The sequence below is a fragment of the Oryzias latipes genome, chromosome 7 (assembly GCF_002234675.1).
Source record: "Oryzias latipes chromosome 7, ASM223467v1".
Lineage (NCBI taxonomy): Eukaryota > Metazoa > Chordata > Actinopteri > Beloniformes > Adrianichthyidae > Oryzias > Oryzias latipes.
The window spans coordinates 20,121,235-20,146,589 of record NC_019865.2 but is presented as its reverse complement, the minus strand read 5'-3'; the positions used below and the strand labels follow the sequence as shown (position 1 = coordinate 20,146,589).

General features: G+C 41.4%; 1 protein-coding gene across 6 annotated transcripts; it reads right to left on the bottom strand.

The window, feature by feature from the left end:
- Positions 1-1,816: 1,816 nt before the first annotated feature.
- LOC101165234 (protein phosphatase 1 regulatory subunit 12B) lies at positions 1,817-24,242 on the bottom strand. Of its 6 annotated transcripts, none has more exons than XM_011477426.3 (8): positions 23,146-23,963; positions 16,179-16,195; positions 15,963-16,092; positions 14,371-14,475; positions 14,109-14,159; positions 13,922-13,972; positions 13,287-13,359; positions 3,128-3,240 (listed from the first exon to the last, which is right to left on the bottom strand). In XM_011477426.3, the coding sequence occupies exons 1-7, from the start codon at positions 23,245-23,247 to the stop codon at positions 13,318-13,320; spliced, it is 498 nt and encodes a 165-aa protein (XP_011475728.1). In that variant the 5' UTR covers positions 23,248-23,963; the 3' UTR covers positions 3,128-3,240; positions 13,287-13,317. The 6 variants fall into 6 exon arrangements, with proteins under 6 accessions (XP_011475727.1, XP_011475728.1, XP_020560462.1 ...); XM_020704807.2 differs by lacking the exon at positions 3,128-3,240 and adding an exon at positions 4,326-4,432 and having other exon boundaries at positions 23,146-23,992; XM_020704806.2 differs by lacking the exon at positions 3,128-3,240 and adding an exon at positions 12,977-13,217 and having other exon boundaries at positions 23,146-23,973.
- Between the last annotated feature and the right edge of the window lie 1,113 nt (positions 24,243-25,355).

Sequence of the window (25,355 nt, the reverse complement as noted above, 5' to 3'; positions counted from 1 at the left end):
AGGTTTTTCTTTTTCAAACCTTTTCTTTAGACCACTTTGAATATGATTTACTTATTCACTTCTTACTGGCAAGTATTTCTAGTCTTTTGGATTAAGCAGTTGACAATTAGCACCGAGCAGGCTTAAAGGATGATTCCCATTGGTCCATCTGCTGTGCATCTCCATTGGGTGGCGTTGACAGAAAAACATAAAACGTTCATTAATCAATCAGAATGTTTACGTTCCTCCGCAATGCAATGCAAGCTCTATGCAGGAGTTCTATTTACGCGTCAATTTCGCCGCAAAATCCCGGGGAACTAGAAACAGGTCAGCGTTTCAATATAAACACGTCTGTTTTACTTGGAAAATAAAACGTTATTTTATATTTAAGGTAATGTGCCAATACGATAACACACATTAACACCTCAGATAACACCGGCGTCTATTTTCCCCATGGACGACGACGGTTTACTTTTGGAAGTACAAAAACATAACATTATTTATGACATAAAACATGAATTTGACAAGGACTGAGGAAGGAAAGTGGATAAGGCCGGATTGCTTAAGTTTTGGTTGAGCAAGGAGAACGGGACAAACTACTCGATGTGTGGGTGGCAGGACAAACCACTCCTCTGGGAGCCACGGAATTGGAGAGGAAACTAAGTCAATTTGAACTAACTGACGGTCGTGAGACGAACTCCCCAAGCAACGCAACAGAGATGCACCGCAGACAAATCCGTGTAAATTCGGTGTAACCCTTTAGTTGACATTTTTTTAACTACCGCAATTCTTCAGTCGTTTACACAATGAACATAATCCCCGCGGATTAAGAAGTGGAAAAAAGCAGCCTTGCAGCACTTTACAGTAGTGAAGTGCTGACGCGATCAGTGTAAATACAGTATATATTTACTTTTTCCTTAAAGGGCTTTCTCAAAAGATTTTTTTTTGTAAATCATGAGCATAACAAAGATCACATTTATTTTGTCAAGCTTGAACTTAATGCACGTTTTGGTTATGTTGTAACCAATGAAGTTACACTATACAAATTTTTACTGACTAACTTAATGGTCAAAAGTTTAAGTTTCGAAGCTGTTTCTTGGGTGTTTTTTATTTAAAATAACAAATCTGAAAGTCTTTCATAGGCCAATGATTTTTGCTTCTTGTGTTTTCATTATCTCACAAAGATGGCCATAGGGATAAAAAAATAATGATGTTTACTGTGATCCTTAGCAGTAAACACAGTAAGGTCATTACATCCAGTAATGCATAAATGAATATATCGCTTTTAAATGAAAAACAGAGGATTTTATTGGTGTTTGCACGTGCTCAGAGTGTCTCCTCAGGTTCAAAACGTACAATGTTTTAAAGGATGAAATGAGGCTTTAGAAACTGAATGTTTTCATTGTGCAGTGAAGCTGCTACAAAGACCAAATGATGATGTCTAAAAACTTCAACTAAAGATCTGCAAAACGCAAACGATCATAAAGTCATAAAGTGCTTTAAAGACGTAATTAGCGAAAATATGCAAAGACTGATGAAGACTGTTTCACTGAAGGAGCTATAAGGCTGCTTGAAAGAGGCACTGAACTTATCTCACCTGAGGAAGCCAAGAGGACCTGGCTGCAGACAACAATACGGCCCCCAGACATCAGTGGCCAGAAGCGGGAGTCCTTAACCGGAACCTGAAGTTTAGGACCCCCCCCATATTGGTGGAAAAATACTCCTATTTTCTAGTTTATTTTTTAGTACAGGCAACCCTAAAAGTTACATTGGTTCCGTTTTAAGCTTTAAACCTTTGATACCAGAGATGTCTGTGTCGAAACCTGTGTCTTTTGACATTCCGTAACTCCTCACACGATCTATGGGAATTGGCTGAGTTCCAGAGAAAAGCAGCTTTTCACTGATATGCAACACATTACTAATATAAAGTATTGCTTACCAATTTTACAACTCACTTTTGTAAATATCCTTTTTTAAAGGAACAAAACGATTACCGTTTTTTTTTGCCCCATTCTAAGGCCATGTCACACAGTCACTGCGTACAGGTAGCGCATTTTTTCTATGTAAGAAGTTTCGGTCTTTCGTGACACAATTCTTAAGTGTTTCTTCCGTTCTTCATTCGTTTATGTTCGCCAATGCCTGTCGGGGGTTTCGGCGGATCTTTACGTGAATTTGGCCTTGAGTAAACATTTTTGGTCAGTTGAGAATTGTACAGTGTACACATATTTATGTAGTTTATACACAAATATATGAAAATCCTATGCAATTATGCGTGATTTTTGCGAGATGCATACACAAATCTATGGCTTTTCATAACCATATCTCTTATGTCAATGTATGGCTAATGGATCACCAATATATAACTTTTATCTTTAACAGTTTATTCACAGAAAAAACTTTTAACAAAAGGTGCCAAAATTCTGAAAACTTGTGAAATTTCCACTACTGGCTAATGATGTCTGGGCGCCATCTTGTTTGCAGTGAGGTCCCCCTCGAGGAAGCTGGCCTTAAAAACAAATATCTATCTCTTTTTTATTTGTGAAATGTGTCAGAACAATTTCTTTAAAAATGTATGTGAAAGGCAAGAGGTGTTTTTTTTAATATTTCATTAAAAATGAATAAGCTACTTTTGAAATACTTAAATGTTTTCCTCCAAAAACTAATAAATGTGAAATATTGATGTGATTGACATATTTGGAGGGCTCCACTCCTTCATGTGAATTCCTACTTTAGTCTAAAACAGAGCATAAAGTTAATTTCAACCACACATCTGGTCCATACTTAACCCTTGAACTATCCTATGACCCCACCCTTACATTGACATGTTCTCCCTACCATGACAAAGGTGGATAAAGGTGGAAAGATTTCATGTAATCCATGGACACCAGTGAAGATCACAAATCATTGAAGAAAAAAGGTTCAGTGCTCTGTCTAGTGGGTCTAGATGACCCAACTCCCAATGTTAAAGTGCCTAGGATAGCACAAGGGTTAAAGCCCATGACTGTATGGTACAGTAGTGACTCCATGATGATGTGTTAAATCCAAACGTTAGCTCCTATTTGGATCTTTGACAGGAATCTTTAGGATAATTTTCAGCAGCCATGCCGGGCTTTTTCCGAAACGTAGGACATTGTATAGAACTAAAGAGTCACTTCAAGGTCTTCAGATTTCTTCTCATTTGGAGAGTTTGCTGATGACCCGAATGAGAGCCCCGTTCTCATCCTTCAGCCGCTGATTGTCTGACTTGAGTTCTGTTAAAATCTGCAAAAAGCAAACAGAAGAAGCCATGAGAAATAGTTCATGAGTAGAATTTTTTTAAGTGTAAATCCACTACTGTTAGGGCATGCATTAGGCATGTCATTATGCAGTGAATGGTGAAACTGGCAGTTTACTCTGCATTCTTAAAGGTGACAGAATGAAGTGAGACAAAAAGAAACACAGGGGAGGTCAATTTCCCAAAAATCTAGGCCACATCTCTCACGAGCAACAACTAAAAATAAACACCCTCTCTTTGTCTCAGTGTTTGAGCTGGAAAAAAACAAAGAGGATCATGCTGAGAAGGTTGACTAAAAACACAGACCAATCCAATGAAATCAGCATGTTAAAAACTTTCCCCTTAATATTTTCTGAAATATAAAAAAACTCTTTTGGAGCCTGAATGACACGAATACAAGTTATCAATTTACTGGTACTTAAAAGTAACTGTATTGGCTATTTTTTTAAATCAATAAAACGCAACAGATGGTTTATCATTAAGTTCCCAGGCACATTGATATTGTTTTGCATACAAATAAAAAGTAAATTAAACATTAGATATTCTGTTTTTAAAACAAATAAAAGACAAACAAAAATGACTTTGGAGTTGGGCTGTAACGATTTATTTTAATGGCCATTCGATTCCTTCCGTAGCTTGTGGTTGATGATACGATTCATTGTCGATATGATATTACAGAGTATAGGATTTTATTTTGATGCAAGTATTTTCACTTTTGTTTGGTTTTTAGTCGGATAAAACAAAATTAGAGTAAAGTTTCCAGAAGCAATAGAGAGCATTAAATAAATTCTGCTCTGTGCTCTGTCTGAAGTAACAAACTTGCACCCCTGACAGCCAAAAGCATTCTGGGAGGGGAAAAAACAAGCATTACAGCGAGGTGAGGAGAAAAGGCTGAAAGAGAGCGGGACCTGCCTGCGAGGAAAACAGCAGAGAGGAGCTGGACAGATTGTAAAAAAAAAAAGAGGAAAAGAAATGCAGGCTGTGCTGTGGCTGAGGAAGGGGGGGGGGTGCAGGGAGGAAATGAGGGCGGATGCTCTCAGAGGATCAGAGGTCCTCTGTCTCTGGCATGGAGGCCGTTTCAGAGAGGCGGGCAAGGACGCGCAGCATGGCTCTATTCTCAGCCAGGAGACGCTCGTTCATCCTCCGCAGGGACTGGACCTGAGCCAGAGCAGGGAAAGCCTGCACACAGGTGGAGAAAGATACAGGCAGGACAGACAGAAAACACAGTGCGGGCAGGAAGACAGGCCGTGGGCAAAAACAGGCAGATACTGTTTCTATTTCTGCCTAAAGGAACATGCACACTGAAGAAAATGGACAGGTAGAGCTGCTGCATTTTTCTAAGGAGGTATAATAAAAAGAGGAAACTACACAACACATGGAAAACTAATAGAAGCTACAACAGGCAATGGGTTTGTGTCATCAGAGTGTGGGCTTGAACTAAAGGATGATGAAAAGCTAATTTAACATCAATATATTCAAACAAAATCCAACTGTAGTTCTAAGTTCACATCGTGCATTGTGGAACGCGTGTTTAGCCCATGGCGTACACACAGCTACCTGACTGAGGATGTCCGCCATCACACTTGGAAGATTGCGAAGTGTTGAAATGGTACAAATCTTGATCCAGGGTTCAATCCGTTAAAAACAAAATCTGAGTCCCTGGTTGGTCAAAGTTGGACATGGAATGTGCTAGGATTACAATTACAACTGTCACTGCGTGATGGGAATGCAGTGCAGCAAGCACAATGTTCTGTCTTTGTCGTATTCTTCTCAATTCGTCAAAATGCAGGTCTCAGAGTCGGTGTGGTACTATGAACGCCATGACAAGTTTTGTGCAGCATCATTGCCGTTTACATTGCCATGTAAACAGCTATCGTCAAGGGCTGCAACCGCGCTGTTACTGTACGATTTCTAGCAATCCAATGGTGGCAGTGGGACGGCAACTGGGGCCTGTCAGTCTGAAATTAGCCAATCATCAGATGATTTTGGGGACTTTAGAGACCTTCCTATCAGTCAATTATAACGCTCCTGCCACGCACCTATCACCGGCTGCCACCACGCAACCTTGAAATCTGCCGGCCAACCACTGGCCGATTTAAAAAAAAAAATTGTCTGCTTGCTTGCTTAAAATTGCAACTTTTCGTAAAACCTCCAATGCTGCCCCCGGATTACAAGTGCCACAGTGCAGCCAACAGCCGAATTTGCTGAAAAACTTGCAACTTAAATTTAAGTTTTTTAGCATTGTGGTTAAATGGCCGTGCGTTTTGTATAGGGCCTGAGAACAGTCGTAGAAACTTGCGTGAACGGAACAGTTTTCAATGTGGAAGTCCCAAACAGGCATTAACACGTGTTTACATAGATGTTTCGTTGGAAGTGGTTGCTTGGACCAAGGGTGGTATGAACGTAGCTTGACCCAGAACCGAGTAAGAGTTGGAGCAAGGGAGGTAATTGATTTCTGTCTCCTCTTTGCTTGACTCCATGAAACCTCAGTGCGGTTTGTCTGAACTGTTTGTGGTCTGACATCGTTCCTGAAGTCAAACCACACCCGTGCATGAGTCTGCACTCCCGTCCCTTTCAGAAAACTAAACTGACTTCCACTTTTTAGAAGATTCTGCACAAACCTTTAACATTAACCCCAACAAATGTGTGCTTATCCCCAGTAGTTTGCTCCACAGCTAGGCTTTTGGAAATGACGCGTTGCATTAGTGGAGGGCGACTTCAGTTCTGACAAGGTCCAAATGGTCTGCAAATAAGTGCTACCAGATGGAAACCCGTGCTTTGTTTCAAATCATTTAAATACGAGTTTCTGGGAGTAAATGCTGACACCAGACCTCCAACCAAGCTCACAAATACAACTCTCAGCCTAGTGTGGATCTGTCAGCAAAAGGACGAGAGATGTTCTGTGCAACTAAGCATTGTTACCAAAAGTCTTGATTAGAGAAATGAATGTTTAGCAAGAGAAAAACAAATTGGCTGCTGCTGCCGTCTGTCTTAAAGGCTCTGCAGATTGCTCACACAGCTGCAAATCATTACAAGAATGTCAAGAAGCATAAAACTTTCACTGTTAAGACTATGACCCAACAAAGCCTTATATTTCCACTGCTGCTGTTTTTTTTAAACTGTAACTGTGCTTAAAATATGAAAAACCTAAACCTTGTCTTTTCATTTTATAAGAAAAGATCTACTTTCTGTCCCCAAACTGCTCATACTAAAACCAAAAGATGGACCCCAGAGATTTTGGCCAACAAATGTTCCAATTTCTATCAGTGTTTACACTGACCAAAAATATAAACGCAACTCTTTTGTTATTGCTCCCATTTTTTATGGTATGAACTCAAAGATGTGAAACATTTTCCACATACACAAAATAACCAGTTCTCTGAAATATTGTTCACAAATCTGTCTAAATCTGTGATAGTGAGCACTTCTCCTTTGCCAAGACAATCCATCCTACCTCACAGGTGTGCCATATCAAGATGCTGATTAGAAAGCAGGATTATTGCACAGGTGTGCCTTAGACTGGCCACAAGAAAAGGCCACTCTGAAATCTTCAGTTTTGTTTTATTGAGGGGGTCAGGGGACTCAGACAACCAGTCAGTATCTGGTGTGACCACCATTTGCCTCATGAAGGCAAGGCAAGGCAAGGCAAGTTTATTTGTATAGCACAATTCGTACACAAAGTAATTCAAGGTGCTTCACAAAACAGAAAAGTGCATTAAAATCACAATACATCATAGAAATAATCAACATAAAATTTACTTTAAAAGAAAAGGAAGAAAAAAAAAAAGATTTAAAAAGAAAGGAAGGAAAGAAAGGTGCAGATAGGACCTTTCAGTCATATACACGGCTAAACAGAAATGTTTTAAGTCTAGATTTGAACATGAACACAGAAGAGGCCTGTCTTACGCCTTCAGGGAGGCTGTTCCAGATTTTAGCTGCAGAATATTGAAACGCTGATTCCCCTTGTTTAGTTCTGACTCTGGGAATCAACAGGAGGCCGGTCCCTGAGGTCCTCAGAGTACGAGATGGTTCATATGGCACTAACATGTCAGAGATGTACTTTGGTGCTCGGCCATGGAGAGACTTGTACACAAGCAGAGCTGCTTTGAAGTCTATTCTTTGAGGTACAGGGAGCCAGTGCAAAGACCTGAGCACAGGACTAATGTGATCATACTTCCTGGTTTTGGTCAGGACTCGAGCAGCAGCATTCTGGATGTACTGAAGCTGTTTTACAGCTCGTTTGGAGAGGCCGGTGAGCAGGCCGTTACAGTAGTCTAACCTACTGGAGACAAATGCATGGATAAGTATCTCCAGGTCTCGCTTTGAGATTATGTTTTTGATTTTGGCAATGTTTTTCAGGTGGTAAAATGCCGCTGATGTTACTGACTTGATATGGCTGTTAAAGTTCAGGTCAGAGTCCATGATTACCCCTAGATTTCTGACTTGATTTGAGGGTTTGAGAGACAGAGAATGAAGGTAGCTGCTGACAATTTCTCTTTGTTTCTGTGGGCCAAAAACAATAACTTCGGTCTTGTCTGAGTTTAGCTGGAGAAAGTTGTTCTGCATCCACGCGCTGATCTGTTGGAGGCAGTGGTTGAGAGAATCCACTGGCCCATATTCACCTGTTGTCAGTGACACATAGATCTGAGTATCATCTGCATAGTTGTGATAAGATATGTTATTACTGCGTATTAACTGCCCTAGTGGCAGCATGTAGAGGTTGAACAGAAGGGGTCCCAGGATCGATCCCTGGGGCACACCACAATTCAAGCCCATGTAGTCTGAGACACAACTCCCAATTTCAACAAAATATTTCCTGTCTTCCAGATAAGACTTGAGCCAACTTAGGGCAGATCCAGAGATGCCAACCCAGTCTTGGAGTCTGTGCAAAAGGATCCCATGATCAACAGTATCAAAGGCAGCGCTCAGGTCTAGCAGGATTAAGACAGAGACTTTTCCATCATCAGTGTTCAGGCGGATGTCATTGGTTACCTTGATAAGAGCAGTTTCTGTGCTATGATGGGGTCTAAAACCTGACTGGAAAACATCAAACGAATTGTTTAATAAGAGAAAGTCAGTGAGCTGTTGGTAGACAACTTTTTCAAGGACTTTTCCTAAAAATGGCAGATTAGAGATAGGTCTGTAATTATTCAGTACAGTGGGATCAAGACCGCTCTTTTTCAGGAGGGGTTTAATGACTGCAGTTTTTAAGGCCTCTGGAAATATTCCAGATTGAAGAGACATGTTAACTATTTGAGTAATTGATGGCAACACACTGTTCAAGACAGACTTTAGAAATCTAGTGGGTAACACATCAAGGCAGCATGTAGACGAGCTCAGACGGGTGATGGTCTCTTGGACAGTTTGGTCAGTGACAGGTATAAAGTGAGTCAGCTTAGAGTGAGTAGGTGGCCGTTCGATAGTTATATGTGTTGTGGAGTTGATGGCTTTTTTAATGCCCTGAACCTTGTCATTGAAAAATACAGCAAACTCATTACATTTAGGTGTACAAACCAATTCTATTGGTAGCTGGGTTGGGGGGTTAGTTAATCTGTTAACTGTTGTGAACAGGATACGAGAGTTGCTGCTGCAACTTCCAATTATTTCAGAGAAGTACCTTTCCCTTGTTCTGCATAAGATCTGGTTGTAAGCGTACAACTCCCCCTTATATATTCCATAATGAACCTGGAGTTTTGACTTGCGCCACTTTCGCTCGGCTCTGCGGCACTGTTGTTTCTGTGCCCTGACTAGATCATCATTCCTCCAGGGAGCTTTCTGTCTATGTTTTCTCAATTGAACTTTCATAGGGGCAATGGCATCCAGAACATTCAAGATGCTAGAAGTAACAGAATTCAGCATTTCATCAACATTGGCACCAGAGACGTTTTCAGGGTTTATCATTTCTACAAACTGTGCCCTAGTGCTCTCATTTATTTGTCTCCTTTGGACAACTGCAGGGCCAGGCGGTGGTTTGGGAGCAACAGACAGGTCAAAGAATACACAGAAATGATCAGAGAGGGCGACATCAACCACACTGACATTGTAAATAGTAACCCCCCTTGTGATGAGCAGGTCCAGAGTGTGCCCTCTGCTGTGGGTGGGGCAACTCACATGCTGAATTAGACCAAAGGTTTCAAGGACAGCATTGAGCTCTTTTGCATTTCTGTCATTGACATTATCAACATGAACATTAAAATCACCTGTAATGACTAGACCATCAAAGTCTGTGCACACAACTGAGAGCATTTCAGTGAAATCATCAATAAAACTTTGGCTGTGCTGAGGAGGTTTGTACATAACTATGCAGAGTAAGGGAGGAGTTTGTTTTAACTCAATCTTAAAGGACACATACTCAAATGATGAAAACACACCAAATGATAGTCTGCGGGTTGCAATATTATCTCTAAACAGTGCAGAAACGCCTCCACCCTTTTTATTTTCTCGTATTTCCGATTCATGTTTGTAGTTGGGGGGAGTTGATTCGACTAGAACTATGTTTCCTGTGTTTTTGTCAAGCCATGTTTCAGTTAAAAACATAAAATCAAGATTAAAAGAAGAGATAAGATTATTGATTAAAAATGATTTGTTGCATAAAGATCTGACATTGAGTGCAGCAAGTTTGAGATTAGTTTCCTTGGGACTGGTCAAAACCTTCTTGCAAGGGATGTGAACTAGATTTCTTTGATTGGACAGTCTAACTGCCCTTTTTTGCATTCTACGTGGTGCAACTACAGGTATAGCACCAGAAGGAAGCTGTTCATCACAGGGCCCCAGTTTGACATAACCTTTCCTAGGACACTGGGGGCCCGTTTCATCCTAGCTCCGGGGAATAGCACGTCTAGAGGCGCGCAGGAGAGGTTGAGTTGAGGGTAGTTTGGGTGATGGACCGGGAGGAGTGGGAGCTGGACGGGATTTGGGTGAACGACGGAGGGGGCGTGTTGGAGGGGGTTTGGATGAAGGCTGTGTTGGAGGGACTTTGGGTGAAGGATGAGGAGGGGGCGCTGGAGGGGTAGGAGAGCTCCTGTGTGGTGTGAGGCTCACAGGTGTTAGGGGAGCCATCTTAATTCCTGACTTGATGAGGCTATCAAAATGGCTAGGTAGGGCCATGGGTGAAAGTGGGGGGGACGAAAAGGAAAGTGAGTCTTCACTGGGAGTAGACGTAGCAGGGGGCGCCCACAGCTGGTCAGATGGTGGAATTTCTGGGGCCAAATCTGGTGGTTGTTGTTGTGGTTCTGCAGCTGGGTCCTTAGCTGGCGGTAGTTGTTGTGGTGCTGGTGCAGGTGAGTCCTTAGATGGAGGTGGTTGCTGTAATGCTGGTGGAGCTGAGTCCTTAGATGGAGGTGGTTGTGGTGCTGGTGCTGCCGGATCCAAGTCATTGACCGGTGTTGGTGGAGGTAGTTGTTGTTGCCGTTGTGCTGTGGTTCCTGGGACACTGGCTCGGTCCTTCCTTACTGCCTTTTCAGGGCCTTGGCCTCTATGCCCCAGAGCGTGGAGGAGGTTCTTCACTAACTCTCTTGCTCCACCTCTGTTCAGGTGTGGGCCTCTTCCCATGAAAAGGTCCTTTCGCTTCCAGAATGTATTGAAGTTCTCAATGTAATGCAATCCTCTGGAAGCACACTCTCTGGAGAGCCAATTGTTCAGCTGAAACAGACGGCTGAACTTGAGTGACACCCCATCGATGTTAGGAAGAGGTCCGCTGATGAATGCTTCAACCTCTACTTTGTCAATCTCTTCAAATAACTTGATGAAGTCTTTTTTCAAACGTTCGGACTGTTCTTTTCTGATATCGACAGCACCTACATGGATGATTATTCGTTTAACTCCTTGGTACAAGACTTTAGATAAGAGTCCTGTAATCACTGGAACAGTAGAACTTGGGCAACATAAAGTTTGCATTCTTCTGTGGCTGACTCCACTGATAGCGCCATCTCCAAGCAGCAGCGTATCTCTGACCTTGACGTTTGGCACAGATTTTCTTTCTGCCTGTGCTTTGTTTCCAACATTATGACTCCTTCTCTGTGGTCCAATTTCACTGTGTTCTTCAATATCACATTGTGTTAGGGGTAAAAATCTGTTTGTGAGCTTTATTTCGGATGTTCTGTCATCTTTACGCTTTGGCTTAACACAGAGTTCCTCCGCACAAAGTTTTGGAAAGGACACAACATCACTCAGGTCTATGTCACTGTTATTCTTCTCGTTTGTGGTAAGAGCGGGCTTCTTACCACCCGATGTTACTGGAAGGGTCTTGTGAAGTCCATTTTCAGTTTCCAAAGTAAATATCCGTGTTTGTAGCTCTTTTATTTCTTGTTGGTAGATCCGACAGCGTTCACAGTGGGAGTTTGTTTTTCTTCCTCTTCCGGACATGTCGCTGGCTTGTCAAAAATATTGATTTGTATAGGTAGAAGTCACAAAAAAGGATGACCAGTCTGATATTCCAGGATGTGTGGAAGAAGTAAAATGATTAAAAATGATTAATTAAATGATTAAAAAGCAAATAAAGCAGGAAGCAGCAGGAGCAGGGAAAAAAGCGTCTGCACTCTTTTGCAGGGGGAGGAGCTAGATGAAGTGCTGAAGTTGATCAGGTTGTCTATTGTGGCCTGTGGTATGTTGGTCCACTCTTCTTCAATGGCTGTGCGAAGTTGCTGGATATTGGCAGGAACTGGAACACGCTGTTGTATACGCCGATCCAGAGCATCCCAGACATGCTCAATGGGTGACATGTCCGGTGAGTATGCTGGCCATACAAGAACTGGGATGTTTTAAGCTTCCAAGAATTGTGTACAGATTCTTGCAATATGGGGCCGTGCATTATCATGCTGCAACATGAGGTGATGTTGTTGGATGTCCGGCACAACAATGGGCCCCAGGATCTCGTCACGGTATCTCTGTGCATTCAAAATGCCATCAATGAAATGCACCTGTGTTCGTCGCCCATAACATACAGTATGCCTGTCCATACCGTAACCCCACCACCACCATGGGCTACTCGATCCATAACATTGACATTAGAAAACCGCTCACCCACACGAGGCCAGACACGCTGTCTGCCATCTCTCCAACGTGCCAGACGCCATTGCATGTGAGCATTTGCCCACTCAAGTCGGTTACGACGACGAACTGGAGTAAGGTCGAGAGCATGCAGATGAGCTTCCCTGAGACAGTTTGTGCAGAAATTCTGTGGTTATACAAACCGTTTGTTTGAGCAGCTGTCCGAGTGGCTGGTCTCAGACGATCTTGGAGGTGGACATGCTGGATGTGGAGGTCTTGGGCTGGTGTGGTTACACATGGTCTGCGGTTGTGAAGTCGGTTGGATGTGCTGCCAAATTCTCAGAAACGCCTTTGGAGACGGCTTATGATGGAGAAATGGACATTCAATTCCCTAGCAACAGCTCTGGTGGACATTCCTGCTATCAGCATGCCAATTGCACACTCCCTCAAAACTTGCGACATCTGTGGCATTGTGCTGTGTGATACAACTGTGGATTTCAGAGTGGCCTTTTCTTGTGGCCAGTCTAAGGCACACCTATGCAATAATCATGGTTTCTAATCAGCATATTGGTATGGCACACCTGTGAGGTGGGATGGATTGTCTTGGCAAAGGAGAAGTGCTCACTATCACAGATTTAGACAGATTTGTGAACAATATTTCAGAGAATTGGTTATTTTGTGTATGTGGAAAATGTTTCACATCTTTGAGTTCATACCATAAAAAATGGGAGCAATAACAAAAGTGTTGCTTTTATATTTTTGGCCAGTGTATCTATAACACATTATATGTCGACGTTATTTGCATGATTATGGGTTACATTTTATATGTTCATGCTATTTCCCAGTTCAAAAACAACTAGAGTTTTGTTTTTAGCAGAGAATCTGCAAGTTCTTCCACCTGGACACTCAACTTTGTGAGAAAAAGTGCAAGGCAGTCTTGTTGAAAGTCCACACGTGTCAGCATGCCTGATCTCCGCTAGAAAATGAAAACACGTGAGGTGACAGGCAGGTCGGTTTCTTCCTCTGTGCCACTGAGACCACTCACCATCCCCCTTTCCCCCCGACACAGCATGCTCTCAGGGCTGGTACCCACAGCGAAACCTCAGTGGGGCATCCGGCTGAGGGGAACCGTCACAACACGGAAGTCAAACTTGAGCTTTTCAGTGTCCCTGTCACTTTCTACCAATAAACCTTCCTTTATCTCAACCATGCGAATGTTTCTAATTCCTGCAAAAGCATTCAAATGAAATTGCAGTGTTTTAATCATATAAAACGGGGCGTCCAGGCCTGAAACTTTCTGTAGCTTTGTCCTTGTGAAGCAGGACTTGCACAGGAATGTCTCACAAAGCAGGTCTAATGCTTTTGGATGGTATTCATGTAGAACTAGGTCACAATGTTCACCCCAACAGAGGGATAAATGGAGCAGGGGAGCAGCAGAAGAGGCTCCTCCTCAGCTTGGCAGGAAGTAGCCTGGCAGCACAACGTGACTAACTTCTCTCCTTTTGACTTTAAACCCACCTGACAATAAAACTGGCAGTATGTGTGCGCTTCGACCTGTAGCGCGACAGAGAGGCGTGTGCCTCCACTATGCTCTGAAAAGCAAACATCTGTGAGGTAAACGATGCACCCATTGTTTCTGAGGGGGAACCAAACGCTTAATTTGTTTGTGTAGGAACTGACCTTTATTTCCTCCTCCATGTCTGACACTCGCTTCTCGAGAGCTTGCTTTTCCTGCCACAAAAAGGCAGAAACAGGGGGAAGAATCGGAGGAGAAAGAAACCGTGGACAATATTTGGAGGGTCATTCATCTTGATGGTGCAGCTGGCGCATGATCACATGAAACCCTAAAAATGCTAAACACACTCACCCTTTTCTCCGATTCAAGAAGAGGAGATCTCTCTGATATCCTGTCGTGTCTCTGGAAGTCAGAGCAGTTGGGTTATTTGGGAATGTTTGAAAAGCTGCTTATATTGGGATTTAATTAGAACAAAAAAAAGCAAACAGTTATGATTTGCTTTTGTTGACTTTTGTTTGAGGATCTCAAAATAACATTTCGTAAGGGAAAACTGTAAAACCTTTTTTTAGTCAGTTGCCTTTTTACATCTCTGAGATTTCTTGGACAAATATACCTGTGTAAGTCTCTCCAGCTGAGATCGAATCTTGACCAACTCTTGTTTGCTGTCCTGCAACTTGGACTTCAGCCTCTCATTCTCTTCCAAAGCATCTGCATACATCTAGAAAGCAAAATATATTTTATTAATATAACTAGTCAACAAATAAATACTTAAAATTATCTGAATAATCAGCCCTCATATTTTAATCAACATAAGGCTACTTTAAAAAATCAAGAACTAGATGACTCATGCTGAGGTCACTCTCCTGTCCTCTGGCATCATTTTACTTTTTTGAGTTAAATTTAATTTTATTTTATTTTAGAGTGCATTCATATCATTTGGGTTGCTGATTCTAAATTATTACTATTGTACTGAATACAACGCTAAGTGTTTTGTACAATTCAAGCCTTTACAATTTCTTTAGATTTAAAGGGTTAAATTGACATATTGATAGTTCTATTTAATGTTTGAAGATTCATAAAAACAAGTGCAAAAACAGGCAATGTGTTAAATATAAATAAACAGATATTAATACTTTAACAAATATGAACCACACACCTGTTTCTTTTTAATATTTTTTTTTCAATTAAATTGAAGTAAAATTTGGAGCACCAGTAAAACAACAATAAAATTCACTATCAGCCTAAAACAAAACGCAACAAAACGGGCGACAATGCATGTTCAGGCCACTTCCAATTTCAAGTGGCTGGAATGTACCATTGCTGCAGAAGAACAGGGGAGGACCAAACACGGGGGGCATGTTGGGGCGGCCGTGGTGCAGGTAGGGCGGTCAATCCATGATCGTAAGATTACAGGTTTGATTCCCGCCTTGCAATGCCAGAGTTCGGCAGCTGAGCCGCCACCAGTGTGCGAATGTGTGTGCATGGGTGAATGGGAGTGTGACTGTAAAGCGCTTTTGGCCTTCGAAGAAGGTAGAAAAGCACTAAATAAGTATACGCCATTTTACTTTTACATTATCAATCCTATACAAGTTTAGGGATTTGGGGTGTTTTTTCATGACAGAGTTTAATATTGATGGACTCAAAAATTTATTGTAGACACTTTTATTAATTGTCTACTGCCTGGAGCAAGATTTACAAGATTTGCACCGTTTTTACATTTCACACTAAGTCTCATCCTACTGTAGGTGGAGGGCATGTCCTAGGAAACAGTGGAAACAGAAAAGAAGAAGAAGGCCCATCTTGGTCGTTCAGTGTGAACACCATCGGCTAACTTAGAGAGCGTTCTTGAACGCGTGTCACATTCTTGGTGTGAACGTAGCATGAAAGGTAGTTTTAAGCTCAAATAACTGTTCTGTCACCAAGCATATATAATGCTAACAGTAGTTTTATTTGTGCTCTTTATACTTCTAGCTGCTTCAAAGCACCTATAAACATATTTTTGACAGTTTTTGATTAAACAGAAGCTTAAGGCGGGAGTCAAAGATCACAAAGACAACACTCTCATTCTTCTTCCATTACCTCAGAGCTGAGAAGAACACAGTGCATCAGGCTGCATGCACATAACAGTCAGAATACAAAAAGTCCTGCAGCTCGGAATCTTTCATTGGGGAATGTGGTTGTTTAAAGTTAGGAATGAGTTACTACCTTTTTATAGTCTTTGGCAGTGGAGTCCTGCTCATGTCTGTTTAGAGAGGCCAGCCTCGTCTCCCTCCTGGTGTAGGAGCCTGTGCGGCCGAGCGCCTTCTCCGCCGCGCCCTCCCCACTCGAGTTGTATCTGAAAGTCAAAAGGGGTTCGTGCTCGATGCGCCACACAGCTTCATTATTTTTGAGAGGAATGGTTCAGATGACTCAGATGCTTACCTTGAGAGTCTGTCATGCTGAAAAAGAAAGAGTGTGGCATGTTAGTTTGATCCCAGCAGAGCATGAGCAGAACAGTGGTTCCATTCACATTCACAGATGAGAACAAACAAAGGCTTGGCAGAAAGCTACACTATCCAGTTTAAGACAAACAGCACATAAATAAACATTTCCCCCCAAATTATCCTCACATGTTTAAAACCTTCAGTCCCAGAAAGGTTGACTCAGGTCAGATCAGGCTGGTAGGGCCTTTAGAATGGGCAGCATGACATCAGATGGCAAGTATGACAAGTTGATCTCATACAATGGACTGTCCTGAAAGCTTTTTGTTATGAGGGGTCTAATCTGTCTGCTGCTCCCAACTTAAGGCCACCTAAAACTGCATACTGTATTATCCAGAGTATAGGTCCCACTGGAGTATGGGTCACACTGGAGTATTAGTTACACTGGAGTAGGAAATGCACTTTTGGGAGAAAAGTGCAACGCTTCTGAACAAATCCACCAAGCCTGGCGTGTTGCTGTGTTCATGCCGTTTGTAAAATAGGTGCATCAAATTTGATGCTTGACTCTTATCCAAAAATATTCACGGTCCTACTGCACGAGCTGCGTCTAAACAAAGGCGCTTTCAGGGGTACTTCTATGTCTCTGTAACCCAGTATGATGACTTGCTGTCCCAAATTAGTCTGAGGAAGGAAAAATAAAAACAAGAATAGTCACTGTCTCATTGCAAATAAGAAAAATATCATAAGGCTGCGCTCTAAAATGCGACCAACTTTGTCGCACGTGTGACTGGATTTTTTAACAGAGCCCCAAAGAAAATCCATGGTTGCACAAGTGCCTTGCTGATATGGGCAGGGGATGGGGGGGGGGGGGGGGGGGGGGCAACGACACATAATCTCCACGACTCTGTAAGTCTCCTTCCTGTGCAAGTGTAACACACCTCGAACAAGAATGATTGTTTTTGTTCATGAGAATGTACATCTGAATCATTTAGTTTGGGTCGGTGCGCACGAACCCTGTGCACACCTGCCCGATGCTGGTGGCATTTGGAGAGGATGAAAAAACTCTGTTAAAATCCTTAAACTTTGGAGCTTTAGCTCTACTGTTTACATTCTTTTGACTACTGACTTTTCAATTGTTAACGTAAATATCGTTATTCCAGCAAATTCTGAAGCAGAGCTGCTTTGTGCTGATATGCAACACTGTGCACTTGTGAAGTGTTTACGTAATCGATGCGGAGAAAAGCGGCTTTGCACCGCAGCTTTACGTTTGTGATGTGTTGCATGTCGGTGCAAAGCCAGAAGGAAACAATGCTTTTCTTTGAGTCAGAATCATCTTATTCACGGTGATCATGTGAACGGTTAAAGATTTACAGTATGTCAAAAACAAAACCTGTGTTAGGTGTCACCGTGACATCATTGGCGTTAAAGGATTAACTACGGTGTCCCTGAAGTTCAAATCCCATCAACAAATCCCTTGACGCAAAAACATAGTAAAGATCACAACGACTAGTAGGAAAAAAAAATCATATTCTCCTCCATGTTTATTTTGGACGGCGCTTCTTCTTCTGTTTTGCTGTCAGGATCAATCACTGACACACATACCTATAGTGCCCTCTAGTGGTTGCTTTTGGGAAACAACTGTTAAAGGGCAACCAGTTGTTAGACGGAAAATAGCAAAAAAATAATCACATATAAGTCGCTCCTGAGTGTAAGTCGCAATCTATGCAACCAACCAAACTATGCAAAGAAAAATTTAGACTGGAAAATATGATAAGCACAAATCTGGTAACTTCTGAAGCTGACGCTCCTGAAAAATTTGCGGTCCCCCTCCTGCTAAGGGAGAAAAATGGAAAGACTCTTTTGAGAGAATGAGAATTCACAGGTCTGTTTTCTTTGCCTTTATAGTCGGTGAGTTGGGGGGGATATTACACATCACAGGAGCTATTCTGCAGTACGTGTTTACATAACTGAGCTGGCGCTCCCTGTCCTTATGTGGTCAAGTGCTTTAGCAGAGCTTTCCAGGAAAAATCAGACCTTTAAGACCTCTGATGAAAAAACTCCAGGGAAGGAGCCATGGAGAGCTCCCAGCTCAGTGTTTGTGCAGCAGCAAGGAGATCCCTCCATCAGGGCTAATTCATTAATCAACACGGATGATTGGATCTTTGCCTGTACGAATAAATTATACTAAAACTCTCCTTCTGTGAGGAAACCTATTTCAGACTAAAGGATTAGGAAACTGAATCACTTTTTTTTTTGAAAAAGAGATTAACTTCAGGGAAGTCTTGATAAACACTGTGGGGATTAAAGGACCCGATTTCAGTTGTGACTCTTTCCGAACATGAGTGCATTGTATTCCTGCTGAACTGCAGCCAGAAAATGAACCACAACCAAAAGTTGTGCAAAGTGATAACAGCTGCACACATTTGATTCCCTTGTTAGGAATGCCAGTGGGAGTTTTTTTTTTTTGGTGGAATATGTAGCTCAGCTCAGCAAACTGAGGCAGAGCAGATGTGGGAGAAGATGATTAACACCGGCGAGTCGGCTGAAGCTGCCTGTGGACAGGTACATGATAAAGCACAACTTCCAGAACCAATACATCACACACACACACACAGGAGATGAGTGTGATGCATGATCTCAGCTTCAGAAGCTGTGCAGAGAAATAAACGGTCACATTCAGATCCATCAACATTATATGTCTCTTCACTTTCTTTGATGGCTTTTTTTGAGACAACATCCCTCCCTCAAAGGTGCCTGGACGAGTGCAGATGGAAAAATCGAAACCCCGCTCACACACACTCAGAATCTTTCTCCACTCTCATAAAAGACCAAGAGTCCACATAGAACCGTAAAAGAGTTTTCTTCCATTTTCACTCACCTTTCTTTACCCTTTTCCCTTCCCTTATTTAACTCTTTACATGCCATGAGAGGCTGTCTATTTTATCTCAGCAAAAGCAAACACTTAAAAAACAAAACAAATATATAAATATACATATTAATTTACAATATTAATATCAATGTGCAAGCTATAAGACATGGACTTTTTTAAAGATAAAATATTCCCAGTCTGTTGTCCTAGACCACCTAAAATACTCTCACTGGGCACCTTATTAGACACACCTGTCTAACTCATTAACACACATTTCTAATCCACCAATCACATGGCAGCAATTCAGTGCATTTAGGCGTGTAGATATGGTTAAGACAATCTGCTGCAGTTCAAACCAAAGAATGGGGAAGAAAGGTGATTGAAGTGATTTTGAACGTGGCATGGTATAAGAACGGGCGGGCGGGCTGGTATAAGGATTTCAGAAACTGGTCATCTGCTGGGATTTGCACCCACAACCATTTGTAGGGTTTACAGAGAATGGTCAGAGAAAGAGAAAATATCCAGGGAGCGGTAGTTCTGTGGGCTGAAAATACTAGTTGGTGCCGAGGTCAGAGAAGAATGACCAGACTGGTTCCAGCTGATAGAAAGGTAACAGTAACTTAAATAACCATTGGTTACTACTGAGGTCTGCAGAAGAGCATCTCAGATTGGCTACAGCAGCAGAAGACCACACCAGGTGCCACTCCTGTCAGCTAAGAACAGGAAACTGAGGCCATAATTCTCCTGCCTAGTATCTGTAAAGCAGTAGCCTGAATGTGTCAGGAGGTGGTGCCATCGTGCTGTATGAGCTCTTTGGTTTGAGGTTTGTTCCCTATTTTATTTCTCACGGGACACCGTATTTGGAAATTTTTACTCCGTGCAGCGCAAATTTTGTCAGTGTTCGTTTACGGTTTGGATGGTAACCACCATGAATCGCGCCCTCTGCATCATAGTTCAATAACTTGACCATAACCAATTGTTATGATGTTTAAGCAAAAAAAATATGTTTCTTGGGATGTTTAGTTGCCACCAGAAAATTTTAGGAGTTTTTCATTGTTTATTATGTGCGTGCCAGCATTAACATTGGCCAGGATTTCATTTACTTATTGTTTGCTATGTAGATATCTACAGTGCTATGAGAAAGTTTGGGCACCCCTGATAATTTTCAAGATTTTTCTTCATAAATCATTGGTTGTTCAGATCATTAATTACAGTTAAATATATCATATAGCAGATGAACACAGTGATATTTGAGAAGTGAAATGAAGTTTATTGGATTTAAAGAAACTCTGCAACAGTTACTTAAACAAAAATAGGCAGGTGGGTAAATCTGGGCACCCCTGTTGTTTTATTGATTTGACTACCTTTAGCAATAATTATTGGAACACAAAATTTGTATTATAAGCTCATTGACCCTTGACCTCCATACACATGAAGCCAATCATGAGAAGATGTATTTAAGGTGGCCAAGAGCAAGTTTTCCTCCTCTTTGCATCTGTCAACATGGGAACCTCAAACAGCTGTCAGATGACCTGAAAACAAAGATTGTTCAACATCATAATTTAGGTAAGGGATACAAAAAGCTTGCTGAGAGATTTCAGCTGTCAATTTCCACTGTGAGAAATATAGTGAGAAAATGGAAGACCGCAGGCACAGTTCAAGCAAACGCCCGGAGTGGCCGGCCCAGAAAAATCTCAGATAGGCAGGATGGTGAGAACAATCAAACAAACCCACAGACCAGCTCCAAAGACCTGCAACATGATCTGGCTGCAGATGGTGTCACTGTGCATTGTTCAACCATTCAGTGCACTTTGCACGAGGAGATGCTGTATGGAAGAGTAATGTGGAAGAAGCCTTTTCTGCGCACATGCCACAAACAGAGTCGCTTGAGGTATGCTAAAGCACATTTGGATAAGCCAGCTTCATTTTGGAATAAGGTGCTGTGGACTGATGAAACTAAAATGGAGTTATTTGGACATAACAAGGGGCGGTATGCTTGGCGAACAAAGAACACAGCATTCCAAGACAAACACTTACTACCCACAGTCAAATTTGGTGACAGTTCCATCATGCTTTGGGGCTGTGTGGCCAGTGCAGGTACAGGAAATCTTGTCAACGTTGAAGGTCGCATGGATTCCAGTCAGTGTAAGCAGATTCTTACAAACAATGTTCAAGAATCAGTGACAAAGTTGATTTTGCGCCGGGGCTGGATACTTCAACAAGACAATGACCCTAACCACTGCTCTAATTCTACAAAGGCATTCATGCAGAGGAACAAGTACAATGTTCTGGAATGGCGATCTCAGTCCCCAGACCTGAATATTATTGAAAATCTGTGGTGTGATTTAAAGCGGGCTGTCCGAGCATGGACAGCCATCGAATCTGCCTAAACTAGAGATGTTTTGCAAAGAGGAATGGTCCAAAATACCTTCAACCAGAATCCAGTCCCTTATTGGAAGCTATAGGAAGCGATTGGAGGCTGTCATTTTTGCAAAATGAGGATCTACTAAATATTGAAGGCATGTTTCTGTTGGGGTGCCCAAATTTACGCACCTGCCTATTTTTGTTTAAGTAATTATTGCACAGTTTCTTTAAATCCAATAAACTTCATTTCACTTCTCAAATATCACTGTGTTCATCTGCTATATGATATATTTAACTGAAATTGATGATCTGAACAACCAATGTTTTGTGAAGAAAAATCTTGAAAATTATCAGGGGTGCCCAAACTTGAACATTTTTTTTATGTCTATATTTTGAATTTGCATCTACGGTTTTGTGAGGGACCTTAACTGAGCAGTGTTCGTTTACGTTTTGGAAGGTGGAATTGTCAGCATCAACACCAAATAAACGCTGCAGTCTGAGCCACGACCTTGATCACCGTGTGTCCGACTCCTGCCTCACTAGGTACGCCCAACCAACAACACACAGTACAACACAGTCTTCTGGGTAGAGAGGTGTGGATCCAGCACGGGGTGGGTTACATATCCATGGTTAAGGCAGGTGGTGGTGGTGGTGAAATGGTGTGGGGGATATTTTCTTGACCCACTTTGGGCTCCCTAGTACCAATCGAGCATGATTCCAATGCCACAGCCAACCTGAGAATATTTCTGGTACCTTGTTGAATCTATGTCATGAAGGATTCAGTCAGTTCTGAAGGCAAAAGGGGTCCAACCCGGTACTATTAAAATGTAGCTAATAAAATGGCCGACGAGTGTATATCCAAATTACCAAAATTTTTGTACATTACTTTTTATCTTTAGAAAATATTGTCCTATGATTGTAGGTTTGAAGGTATTTTGGGTTGAGCTAACATGTAACAGAAACTTGGCATTTAGTGGAGTTAAAAATGATTTGATGTTTTTTTTGCATCTTTAGGGCACACCAAGTTCTTTCAAAATAGCCTGAGAGTCATCTTAAAATCTCTCAGCAAGTTTTCCAAATGTTACATTTGCTAGATTCCATCCCCTCTGCGAGGCATTTTCTCTCCCGGCAGACCTTCACCAGTTCAGACAGGGTTGACATCATGGAAAACCAACAAGCACTCTGAGAGAGACTGACACTTATTAAAAGCAACATATTCGACTGGGATGAGAAAAAAAAATCATAACCTTCACTTCAGGCACTCACCGGGAACAACGGTGCAACAATGACAGTCTTGTTGCATAACAACACTGTACATGTCGCTGGATGGACAGGAGCAAGTTGTTCCATTTTCTGTCCTATTCTCTCTTTGTACTTTCACAAACACAACATTCAAACTGCACCCCAATGATAAAGCCACCAAAAAATAACAAAAATGACCCCAAAAAGACTATTGAATATTTTTGAGCACAATTGTTTATAGCCTATTTGACACTAATTAATACAATAATTCATTATGATGATTTAGTTAAGTTTGAATTTGAATATTTAGCTTGCTGGTTTAGTATCTGAAATTTCAAACTAAATCCAATATAGTCCTTTGATGTCCTTTGATCCTGTACAAAATTCAACTTTAGCTAAAGACACAAACACGAAGTTTATTTGGGCTTGAGCTACGAAGGAAAATGCAAAAGAAAAATGTTTGCATTTTGGGGTCTTTAAAGGAAAAACTTACTCTGTAATTTTTGTCAGTATAAGATGGAGATGATGGTGGGGAGTCTGTCACTGACTTCCTGGTGCGAGTCAGGTCCCTGCTGCGCTGATAGTAGGATGACATCTCCCTTTTCTCCCCCCCAAATAGTCAGGTCAACTTCTCCTGCAAGCGTTTGCAGAGTTCGCCTCCAAATAAAGCTGCGCAGTTATGCAGAATTCCTCAAGCAACTATGACACAGCGGCCCATGACTGCACACCCGGGGAGTCCTCAGCAACAACAGGTGTGTGCATTCACATGTGAGTCTGGGCTGTTTCAGTCCCACAGAGCCGGTGCAAGTTTGGAGGTTTTATGGACAACAAAAGAGTCAATATGCAAATAATCTCCGAAGATCTGAAATATTTTAAAGGATTAATAGTTAAAAAAGTAATTAAAGAGGGAAGTATCCTTTGAATCTCTTCTTGGCAGTAATAAAATCCTTTTCTAAACAGAAAAAAAACACAAAAAATGTTCAAGTCAAATAAGGAGGTTTGTTTGCCATGCTGCGTCTTCCTGTGTTTCCAAAAGTTCTCCTCATCTCCCCTCCCTTACGTTCCCTCTTTCCCTCCGTCTCTCTCTGCTTCTCCTTTCAGCGTCAGGTCAACGTCCGGGTCCTTCCACCCCACAGACCAACCCCAGTCCCTTTTCTTCTCTCTGCTCTCCTCAGCTTTGGCAGCCCTCTGTGGCAGCCAGCCAGAAGCTCTGCAATCGACAGACTCAAAGCTGAGGGGCTAAAATTGTCCAATGATGTGAAAAGGGATAAAGGGGAGGTGGACCACTAAGCTAGAAGCAGGAGGTGGCGGCAGTTTTATCTTAGGAGCCCCCAACTTTTGGGAAGAATAAGAAAAACTGTGACAGAAAGAGATGTTGGCATAAGTGCTGCAAACATGCAACTCAGGTCTGCAAAACTACTAAACTATGAATTATCTGCATCAGCTCTCTGTGCACGTCTACTCTTACATCCATTCTCCTTAAAGTGTTTTTGTTCTTCCAGCTTGAGGGAAACCTGCCATTTTGGGACAAGTAATGTGAGAAAGGCTAATGACATTCTCATGTTTGGTCAGAGTACAGCTAATAGCTTGTTAGCCATAAAGACATGAGGCCGGATTGCCAGCCACATAACTTCACTTTTTAGTTCTTTCAAAATGATAATTATTCCATTAAATCTTGGAACTTTGTCACACTGTAAAAACAGGTCCCCCAAAATAAAAGACTCAATTCTAAATATGTGAAAAATGTTCTTCTTTAAAAGAAAACTTAAGACTATAGGTTTAAAGGTGTTGCAGGTTGGGCTAACCGGTAACAGACACTTGCCATTTAGTATTTGATATTTGATGATTTTGTGTTTTTTTTTGCATCTTTAAGGCACATCAAGTTTTTGCAAAAGAGGCTAAGAGTAATTTAAAAATCACTCAGCAAGTTTTCCAAGTACTACATCTGCTGGATCCTACGCCCTCTGCAAGGCATTTTCTTACTTCATCTATCTCTCTCTCTATCTATCTATCTATCTATCTATCTATCTATCTATCTATCTATCTATCTATCTATCTATCTATCTATCTATCTATCTATCTATCTATCTATCTATCTATCTATCTATCTATCTATCTATCTATCTATCTATCTATCTATCTATCTATCTATCTATCTATCTATCTATCTATCTATCTATCTATCTATCTATCTATCTATCTATCTATCTATCTATCTATCTATCTATCTATCTATCTATCTATCTATCTATCTATCTATCTATCTATCTATCTATCTATCTATCTATCTATCTATCTCTCTCTCTATCTCTCTATCTCTCTATCTAACTATCTATGAACGTGCTTAGGGGGTGTCACTGGTGTGGACAGGTCCTCAACATATTCTTTCCCCACTTAAGTGTCAAGCCAAATAAGTTTATTATTTTTATGCCTAATTATACTGTGTCTGTGTGCGATGCATTGTACTTATTTTATTTTTATTTTTTGTGTGTAAAAGTCTTGTTCCTACTTTTTTTATCCCCCCCAAAAAAATGTTAAGCACTTTGAGTTAAATCAGTAGGAAGATAAAATAGCATAAAATTTGATTTTTTGTTTTGTTTTGAACAAGCAAAAGAAATCAACAAATAGGGTTAATAAAAGGTCTTCCTAAGAATCCTCATTCTTGGAAAAAAATGTTCTAGTCATTAAGACATATATTCCTAA

Excerpts from the sequence above, each read along its gene's own strand:
- LOC101165234 (XM_020704803.2), bottom strand. The coding sequence starts at position 23,247 with ATGTCATCCTACTATCAGCGCAGCAGGGACCTGACTCGCACCAGGAAG. Across the intron at positions 14,160-14,370 it reads AGCTGGAGAGACTTACACAG|AGACACGACAGGATATCAGA; the intron begins GTATATTTGTCC and ends TCTGACTTCCAG. Across the intron at positions 13,973-14,108 it reads TTCTTGAATCGGAGAAAAGG|GAAAAGCAAGCTCTCGAGAA; the intron begins GTGAGTGTGTTT and ends TTTTTGTGGCAG.